At 41.2% G+C, this 10,906-nt stretch overlaps 1 protein-coding gene across 4 annotated transcripts in view; it reads right to left on the bottom strand.

Moving 5' to 3' along the window:
• SPTBN1 (spectrin beta, non-erythrocytic 1) overlaps positions 1–10,906 on the bottom strand; it is a 201,974-nt gene that overhangs the window by 74,681 nt on the left and 116,387 nt on the right. For 2 of the 4 annotated variants that reach the window (XM_025201573.1, XM_025201575.1), the window contains exons 3-4: positions 8,243–8,394; positions 4,745–4,795 (exon numbers count right to left, since the gene is read on the bottom strand). In XM_025201573.1, coding sequence (XP_025057358.1) covers positions 4,745–4,795; positions 8,243–8,394 — 203 coding nt within the window. The remainder of the gene's footprint in view (positions 1–4,744; positions 4,796–8,242; positions 8,395–10,906) is intronic. The other 2 variants (XM_006021584.2, XM_014518981.1) reach the window with 1 other exon arrangement.

Raw genomic sequence — 10,906 nt, forward strand, 5'->3', positions numbered from 1 at the left:
GCCACAGAAGTTAGCCAGCCAGTTCTGCAGTAGTGTCTCCCAGTCCCAAGACAGACACAGTCAGTCCCAGAAGCACCCACGACATGAGCTTTGCCTGTCAGCAGCTAGGGGTACAGGGCCCCAGACCCCCCCTGCACCCCTCTCGACAGCTGGCAGGCATCCTGGCCGCAGCAGGGGCCACCACCCCTGCAGCTTTCACCCTGCTGCGCCTTAACACACCGTGTCACCCATGTCACGAGTTTTGCCTGTCCGCAGCTTGAGGTGCAGTTCCCCCCAAACCCCTGCACCGATCTTCTTGAAACTTGGCAGGCTTTGTGGCCTCACCATCCCCGCAGTTGTCAGCCCGATACACCTTAACACACACAGGGTCATCTGTGTCATGAGTTTTGCCTCTCAGCAGCTTGAGGTGCAGTTCCCCCCAAACCCCTGCACCGAGCTTCTTGAAACTTGGCAGGCTTTGTGGCCTCACCAGAGGCCACCACCCCTGCAGTTTTCACCCCTCTGTGTTGTAACACATAGATGTGACATGAGTTTTGCTTTCAAGAATTTGGGGTGCAGTTCCCCCCAAGCCCCTCCACCGATCTTCTTGAAACTTGGCAAGCTTCATGCTTTCAGCAGAGGCTACAAACCCTGCAAATTTCATCCAAATCAGACAACAAACAACAACATTATAGCTATTTCATTGATTCCCCATTATACCCTATGGCTGGATCTCCGAAGCATCTCCGAAGCACTTTGGAAGCTCCAAACAGCTTCGGGAAGCCTAACGAAGCCAGTGCTTCGAACCGGACATGCTGCTTCAGACATGAAGCATCTGAAGCTTCTCCGGATCTGAAGCACGGCCCGAAGCCTCGCACAGCCCTACTCTACACCATTAAGGATGATGTTTAAAAAGTCCTGGAATCCAGGAAAGTTGCACTGATATTTAAAAAGTGAGTTACTGGGATGACCTAGGCAAATATAGGCTGGTTATCCAGAAACTGATCAAAGGCAAATCATGGAAAAAGCAATGACATACACTCAGCAAGGAATTAAAAATGATAATACATTAATATACGTGTTTTTTATGGAAAATAGGTCTTGTCAAACAAACTTGTCAATATTTTTGATGGGAGCACAATTAGGTTGGTAAAGGTAACTGTGTCAATATAAGATATCTAGGTTACATTTTTCTTAGCCCTGATGTTTTCCAGAAAAAATGACCATCACTCAAAATCAAACTAAATAAAAGCAGATTGCTTGCTCTCTGAAAGTAATTGTAAAGGCAGAAATGTCCTCCACATACTAGCATCCCATAGAGGTGTGCCCTCAGCCTAATGCTCCTGAGCCAACTTCTTTATCAATGATGTGGAAGAAAAAAATATATAATTATATGCAAAATTTGCATAGATAAAAATACAGGCAAGTGATAAATAATGATGTGGACAGGCAGGTTACATGGACGATCCCAAATTCTTTTTGCTAAGATTAACTCATTTTAAAAACATGCCTTTCAACACAGCTAAATGGAGCAAAGAACATAGGTCACACTTACAAAATGACAGTCGGTGTCCTGGGATGCAGTGCCCCTGAAAAGGTATTTGGGTTAATGGCAGATAACCTATGGAACATGAACTCTCGGTGCAATGCTGTAGCTAAGAGGGAAACACAATCCTTGGATATATAAGCAGAGGAGGATCAAGTAGGAGAAAGGGGGTGATATTACCTCTGGATGTGGCATTAGTAATAAATACTAACACCGGAATACTGCGTTTAGTTCTGGCATTCACAATTCATAAAGGATGCTGAAAAATTGGAACAGGTCCCGAAAAGGTTTACAAAAATGTTTTGAAGTGTGGAAAACAAGTCTTACAGAGAAGGAGGAAAAATTCAGTGTATTGAGTTGATCTGTGGGAAGATTAAGAGGTGACAGATCACAATCTGCAAGGACTTTCAGGGGAAAGAGGTTTCTGATAACAGAGGTTTCCTTATTCTAGCAGGGAAAGGGACAGTTTGATTCAGGAGTTAGAAGCTAAAAGGCAGATATTTTTAATAATGGTACTAATAAACCATTGAAACAGATTTACTTTGCAAGGTTGTTAATTCTTCTTTACACAGTCTTTAAGACAAAGACTAGATGTCTTTCTAAAAACATGCTCTAGCTTACACAGCGGTCATGGTCTTGATATGGAATTCACTGAGGCAGGTGCTTTGCCCCCAGTCACGTAAGTACTAAAAACTATGCAATCATAATGACCCCTTCTGACCTTAAAAACTATTAATCTAGATCAGTGGTTTTCAACTTGTGGTCCCATGGGGGTTTGCAGACTATATCTAAAGGGTCCATGAAAGATTATTATGTTCAATCAAAAGTATGTGAATGCCCACACCTACAATTCAAAGGGGTCTGCACCTCCATTTGAAATTTTATAGGGGTCCACACAAGAAAAAAAGTTTGACAAACACCAATCTAGATAATTCAAAAGCTTTTACAGTTTCAGGTATGCTCCAGCAAACCACTGGTGAAATTGAGGCAACCTGACCAAAAAAACACTTATTTAGAAACTTCAAAGCAGTTAAAACAACATTTTCCCTTGACAAAAGCCTCAAGACACTAACACAGCCAATGGTAATATAAGGGCACCATTCTAAAGTAATGCCACCCAGACTCATATACTTCTTGTTTGGAGGCATCTTAAGGTAAGAGCAGTCCAGAGCAAGTGAGTGCGCCTGCTCTTGTTCAGTGCCATCTTTAGCCCATGCTACCTGGACAAAGTGGGTAGCCACAGATACTCTATCAGTAGTTTACACGTGAAAGTTGCTGGTGCTCTTCCACAACTATTCCCCATACTGGAAGACTCACTTTCTTCATTGCAGAGGATGATTTTTTACCTGAGAGTCTTTTCAAGTGGTGCATTTTTGTTTAAAAAAAAGTTAACTGAATTCTATTTTTGACTATTTTAAAAACAAAACATATTCATGGCAAAGGAATCTGTAGCACACTGTCTAGCCACTGTTCTATGGCCAAGAGAGAAAGAATTATACTAGCGCTAAATGATTTGCCCCTTGCTGCACTGGTGATTTGTACCTGCACTGGTGCTGAAACACCTGTCCAACTGCACTGGCTTCTCAGGAGCTACTTCTGATTACTATTACAACCACTACACCAAAATCAGGCCAGAGTGCTTTTTATCCACTGACAGGGCCAAGAATAAGTGACTGCTTTCTGCTCCACCCACCCATTGGGCAGCAGGTTACTGAATTCACAGATCATAGATCTAAGCCAGGGGCAGGCAAAATATGGCCCTCAAGCCAGATTTTACCCATCAAGCACTTGCATCTGGCCCACCGTGCCCCGCAACAAATTGTACTCCGCCCACCCCTTCTGCCCACAAGGGTGGGAGCAAGGCACCCATGTGTACACATAGCCCCAAACATACCCTACTGCCTTGCTCCCACCCTCATGGGTAGAAGAGTGCAGCCCAGCCAGCACACAGCTGCTGCCATTACTGCAGCCACAGGGACTTGCTCTGCTTCCCCGGTCTCCTGCTGGCTCTGAGCAGCAGGTTGGGAAGCAGGGGGGGGGAGCGTGGTGCAGTAAGGCTGCAGCTGGGTGGGAGCACGGAGCTGGCGGCAGTGCAGAGCCCGTGCCTAGGGGAGCGGCAACAGCGCAGCAGCGTGTGGATGTAAGAGAGAGTGGGGGGTGTGGGGACCCTCACACACTCCCCCCATGGCGCGCAGCCCCAGCAGGCAGAGGCAGCAGCAGCAACAGCAGGCAGGGCACAGGTGCCCAGCAGGGCACAGCTCCAGCCAGTGCTGCACATTGCACTGAGAAGCGCACACTCTAAAGGCCACCTCTATCACCAGTGCTTGCTGCCACTCACGCGCAGACCCTGCACTAGCCAGGCACAGGAAGGAAGCACACACACCCCACACCATACAAGACTAAGAACTAATTTTTCTGAGTTATTATGCAATCACCACAAACACAAATCATGACAAAAATACTTTTCGTAATGAAATTAAAATATATTACAGTAGGTGTTTTACTTCTAATGTATGACCTGTTTTTTTCCTGGTTCTAAGATGACAACCTCCAACCCTCCCAAAAGGAGTACTTCTGGCGGACGAGGAGAGGGACTACTGATTAATAACCTACGTGGACTGCAGTCTTCTCAAAGTCCTTTCTGTAAGGTCACAGTATGACACAGGAGTGGTATGGAGAATCATGCACCAGCCCTCTCCACTGAGGTGACTGTCACCCTTAGTGCAGCTAACAGACGAGGAAAATGTGAGGGACCAGAAATGCAGGCCAGATTTATCACTCATTGACTTTACAGCCAATTCAGGATTTCCAGTAAATTTATTTGTGTAAACAAGAAACTGTAAATGTCTTCAAATGTTTCCTTTTCTAATACAATACATGTGTAACAGGGTGCCGGTAAACCCTGTTACTTAGAGACTTGAAAGAGCCGCTGCCCGGGGAGTGGGGCAGAGGTTCATAGGTGGGAAAGGACAGCAGTTAAGGACAGCTGGCTATGAGGATTACACACCAGCACAGAGTTAAGGATAACGACATGAAGGCGAGGGACGGCGGCAATAAGAATGGACAACTGAGAAAAGAAGAACTGCCCCCGGAAGGTACTGAGAGGGAGCAAGAGGACAGCGAGGGATGGGAGAGTCCTGACCTGGAGGGCACTGAACATAGAACTGATTACAACGGAGCTCCACCACACGGGGAGGCGAGAGCAAGGATTCTACTTACCGTGGTGGCTGGCTGCAGCGAAGATGGTCCGGGGAACGAGACCCAACCCACCTGAAAAGGCAAATTAGTAAAGGAGGGGCGGGCCCCAACACGGTCAGGTTCCCCAGCGATGGGGATAGTTTTGGTTACTTCTGTTTCTCAGTTATTTGTTGCCTGGTCCGGAAAAAACTAATAAACGAAACGACTATCAAAATAGTGTACACAAAGGCCACCCGATTTGTAACTCGCTCGGGATTAATTTATCAATTTTCTCCCATCAAAGGCGTGGCAAGCAAGTCGCCGAGCGAGATGGGGAGAGACAACACCCCGTAACAACATGAAAGAAATAAACACAGCAGATCTGCTTAAATGATTTGACATTTAAGCTTACAGCAATTATAAATACATAAGTGAACTCTTATTTGAAGTGGAAATTGAACTAAATGCTGTTTTATACAACAATACTTCATCTTATTTCTTCTGTTTGGGAGAAACTGGTTAACAGTGTATGAAACCAAAACGACTATTGTTTTTTTTATGCTGGCGAGATTCTTTCCTGCTTTGCTCAGTGGAACTATGGCAAGTTTTCTTGTTTCTTCTAAAAAATTTGGCATGTTTAAGACTTCATGTAATATGAACTAGAATGAAAACTAGGACTGAAAATTGATTTTAGTAAAGAATGGAAGGTTGCACTTGTCTTTAAAAAGGGTCCCAAGTGATCTCAAGAACTACAGACCAGTCATTACTACCTTCAGATGTACAGAAAAATTAACTATAATACAGCATTTCCCAACCTTATGGCAGCACACTTACCAGGCCTCTCCCATCCCACAGCACACCAGTCGAATGCAGAGTTGGGGGGAGAGAAGGGAAGGATGGCGATTGGCGGGGCGTGGAGCATTGAACACAACACGTGGATGCAAGTCACTGGCTGGAGCCATGCCCCCCATCTGTCTGTCTGTCCACAGCGGCAGGTGGGGGCGTGGCTCCAGCCCAAAATTCCACAGCACACCTGGACTTGCCTCACGGCCGTGGCACACAAATTGGGAAATGCTGCTATAATGAAGTAATTATTAATTATTTGTAAGGTCAGTGCTTAGGAATCCTTATCATGACCCAGGACCCCAGCTTGCCAGGCACTATACTAACACGTTTGCAATCTAAATACCAGGCTGCAGACAGATACATACAGACAGGCTGGGGAGTACAAGAAAACAGTATTAATCAGCATGACAGGGAGAGATCTCAACATATCAGCAAACCAAGCGATCAAGTTTTCTGGAAGGCTTATAGGAGAAGAGTGTGTTATGCAAGGATCTGAAGATTTGTGGGTGTTTATGCAGAGCTCCTCCGACAACAATTGTTGAATTTTCAAGCCAACACCAATTGCTAAATTTATTTCAAGTTTCCGAAATGGAGAGACATGTTAAATGTTTCTATTTTGCAGAGAGAAGGTTCTCAACCCTTTTGGATAAATCAGTTGGGACATCCAAAATGTGACATGTTTTAACATGCTTAACTGTTTATTTTTCTATACAATGTGAAAAGAACTGCTCAAGCATGGACAGAATTTGCAACATGAGCATAATTTTATTGAATCAGTATAAAAAGCATATTTAAAAGAAAATAATCAAGGATAGTTTTTAATTATCCCAACAGCCTTGGCTTGCTAGGACTATCAGCTTTCCTGGAGAAGAGTCTATCCAGGTATCTGTGCTGATACAGCACTGAGTATACTGCATATACAAATTATGAAGAGCAGCATTTGAAGATGTTGTAGAACTTCAGCAAGTAAATGCTATATGCTGATCCTAGAAATATATTTTCCATAACTGGCATAACGGCCTAAAGGATTAGTGAATTACATTCTATAGATTCCTGTTTGCAAAAGAAGATGTGCTAGAATGTATCGTTTAAGCAAATATTCCTGTAGTCACATTATAAAGCTGAGATAACAACGTTAAACAGAATTTGCAGCAGTGTTGCCAAACACCACTGTGATATTTTAATGGTGACATGGCTGCATTCTCATTATGAGGCTACTGCTAGTTTTGTAACACCATCCTCAGAATAATTAAGTGTCCTATTTGAATACAGGATACATTTTTCAAACCCTGGTATGAAAAAGAATAAACAAATGACATAAATGAAATCGCATGACTTGACTGAGTTTCCCACAGATAAGGTAAACAGGGCTCCAAAACTCAATTCATAGCAGGTATATGAGAATATTTAACTGAGATGGAGATGAAACTTTGTTAAAGAGTTTTCAGTTTTGATCCCTAAAATAACAGTCTAGAATTTACAATAATGGCTAACTTTGATCTCGGGTTCATCCCTGAGAAGCTAAAAGCAGAATCTGGTCTAAACTTCGTTTGCATTGAATACATCAAACATTAACACCACACAAGGACAAATTACTGATCACAGAGAAATGTATTTTAATCAAAATATAGGAAATATATAAGCTAAATATATTGAATTCCAAGCACGGTACCTCAGTACAAATGCTAATCTATTTATTTACATTTGTTAGATTTATCTCTCACCCTATCCAAAAAAAAACAAACCAACTTACAGCAATCAAGAGATAACATTCCCCAAACAGTACTACAAAACCCAGAAACTACAAAAGAAGAGTCATCTTATCTTTAAAATAAATGTTAGTTAATAAAAGGAAAAGTAAACTTTTAGGATGAAATTCATCCAAGTGTGGACATTCTAATATAGGATCAGACTTCAGGGTTTACTTACCATCAAAGTTACATTTGGAAATGCTTATTTCTTGCTTTATAGTACTAACACAACATGTAAGGGTATACACAGGGTCTTAAGTCATAAGCTTCCATTAACAAGACCATTGACTATTTGATGACATCCAATTACACGGTTGCAACCTCATGTAACCTTGCATCACAAGTCAATGTGTACACGAGGATGATTTTTTTTTTTTTTTTAATTAGGCATGTAAGAGCTGGGCCATTGTTTAAATAAAATTGGGGGGGGAAAGTGATCTCTCACCATTCCTACAAACAGTTTTAATAGTCATGCAGCACCAGTTGTTAACAAGGGTTTTATTTATTACACACCATTTCACAGGTCCAGTAGCAATGGCAAATTCTCATATTAATCATGAGGAGAGAATCTGTCCCATAAGATTTAAAATGCTGTATATGCTCCTAAACACAGGAAGCCCAAAAACCATGCATCACCCTTGAGTGTTTTCATTGAGTTCAGTAGAAGCTCAGGGTGCCCACCCATTTCCAGAAGCACTTAGCATTTGATGGGCTAGAACCCTTAGCCTCAGCCAACTCCTATTTGAAGTCAACAGAAAGGTATTGCTATGGGAGTTAGATCAGGCCCTTACTTAAGTGAAATACATTTACAAATGTTTATTGGAAATACAAATTAAGTCAGTGGTAGTTTTATCTGATTTCAGTGGAGCTAGGATATCACCTATTGTTTTAAAAATAAAATGACAAAAAGGGAACCCAATGAATATCAATAAACAGAACTTACAAGTCTCTCTCCTGAAAGAACTTCCAGCAGTTTGATAAGCATCCGTCCATCGCGAAGGTCGGCGTATAAATCTGTAATTCTGCATGATACACGTGCCAAGTGTGAATTAACCCACTTTGTGAAAGTCTTCTTCTGAACTGCCTCACGTTCATCTGGTCAAAAGAAAAAGCAGTGTTACTCAACAAAAAAACAAAACAAAAACAAAAAAAAAACACCCCCAAAAACATTAAACCCATGCACATGGGTGAGAAGAGGATGTTCAAATTCATCTTTCAATATACTGAATACAGAGACTGCTCATTTCTACAGAGAAGTCATTTTAGCAAACTGGACATTTCTTCAAAAATGCAACCTTTTTTCTTAAAGTATTCTTTCCATTTCAGTGTGAATTTTGTCCAAGAATGGTCTGAAGAATAAGTCTTGAGTATAAACTTCAGGATGTGACCACTATATGTATCTGTTTCTTAGGGCACACCTAGGTCACTTGTAAAACTCCAGTTTTAAGAGTGTGTGTGTTAATGTTGGTTATCCTCCAACTTTGAGATAAGGGGCTAAATTCTGCTTCTGTTTACAGCAGCAGAAAACCAGAGCATCTCCAATGAAATCTACAGAGCTTCTCAGGATTCATATTGGTGCAAGTGAGAGAAGAATGTAATCCCAATGTCTTTTGCTTACTTTATTTCTTCCCCTACGATTACTGTATTTATTTTTGGATTCAAACATTTATAAAAATATTTATATAAGGGAAGGATGAACTGTTCCAAAGCTGCAAGTGAAGCTGGCATGGATTTACATGAAACCAAATTCTTCATCTTACCCTTCCCAGGAACTTTCACAATTGTTTATACAGAAAACTGCTGGCAGAGACACAGTTCAATGAACATGTATGGTCACTACAGACCACGTTAATTCAGAAACTCTTAAGGAGCAGTCTGCTGAGTATCAAATGACATTCTGAGAGAAAACACTGTATCCCTTAGGCACTCACAACTTTAAACAGTCTTTAGTGGGACATGGATCAGGGCTTTATTCATATTGCATTATGCTGATTATGAAAAGAAATCCTGGGATTTTACTAAGCTATAGATAGTGTGAAAAATTTGGCCTTTCACACTTAGATGCTCAAAGTTGAATTCCTAAATCAGTACGTACATAGGTACCCAAATCAAAGGTGCCTACACCTTTTTTTAAGATGTGAAGCTTCTGAAACTGCCACTGACTTGGTTGAGACTTTTGCATGTTGAATTAGGATTTAAAATTCTAATTTTAGGCATCCAGATCTGAATGCTCAAGACACAGTATTTTAAGTATGTGAAACAGTAACTGGCAAGTAGAAAAGCTGAAATTCCATGCAGAACAGCATCGCCTCCAACTGTCCAGTGGTCCCTGGTATCTGGGAATTCTTTCCAAAAAGAGCTATAATGCCTGCAAAGAGCGCTTTTCTGACATGGACAGGACCGTGAACTTGGGACATTCACAGCTAGTTTCCTCTCTTCACTCCCACCAGACCATACATAGCAGAAGTATGATATTGGTAGCATGGGATGGAAGGAGAGAAAAAAAAAAAAGACAAATTAAATAGAAGGGAATGAGATAGTAAAGAAATAAATAGCAATAAAGCAACAATAATAACAAAGACATATCAACAACTCAGCAACAATAGAAGCTTGCCTAATTATCAGACTTCCATCACCACCATTTTTTATTTCGTCCCATAGGTTTCTGAATTTATTCTTGTAATGCCCCTCTGAGGTATGAAAATATCTGAGAACTCACTCACTGGAACTGAAAGGCAGCTTTCTTCCAGTTACACAATGACTTACATATTTGGGGGAGCAACAAGCATAGATTTAAAGGAGTAGAATTTAGAGTGATGTAAAAAGTGCTTTTATTATATTATATCAAGACAGTTTCAATAGCCTGATAGCCCATGTTACGAATAGCAGTTGTTCTCCCTCTTTGTGAAAGAGTTACTATGATATGGCAAAAAACAGGAAGTGAGTAACAACAAGGCTTGCTTTCCAATACTCTGGTAATACCCAACCCTAGTTTATAACATACCACAGACTTTATGGGTTTTCTGCTATACAAGCCTCTGCTCTCGACTGCGCTGTAATTTTGTTCCACAAGACTTTCCTGTCTGTGCTTTGCAACCACACAGTCATTCCCATTATTATTAGAATATCGTAATGACAGCCATATAAAGCCAAAATATATATTGCTAATAAGCAACCTGAATCAGAAGTTGGCTGTTTTATTAGATAACGCTGACCCTGTGACGGTAACAGAATATTGCAAAAACAAACGTAGATAGTTAAAGGTTTCAGCCTCTCATATCCAAGATGCTCCACATTAAATCTTGTACCAAGCCGAAAAAAAAGTCACATCTGGCTAGTGGAAATAGCAGTCTATTTAAGTAAAACATTAAATATAGTCTCTGCTACCCTTAAACATACCTTTAAAGAACTATTTATAGCCAGCTCCTGAGAATGCTGCATCTGCACAACTGTTTGTCTGCTAATTCATGATTTAAGTCAAGAGCAATTAAAAAAAAAGTCATACGCAAAACAGAAATTCTGCACTACCTTATGTGTATTAAAATAAGTATTAAGACAATATTTGCCGTGGCTTTCTTTACATCTTATTTATACAAAAGAAGAGAAG

This window comes from Alligator sinensis, unplaced genomic scaffold, assembly GCF_000455745.1.
Source record: "Alligator sinensis unplaced genomic scaffold, ASM45574v1 scaffold432_1, whole genome shotgun sequence".
In the NCBI taxonomy this organism is placed as follows: domain Eukaryota; kingdom Metazoa; phylum Chordata; order Crocodylia; family Alligatoridae; genus Alligator; species Alligator sinensis.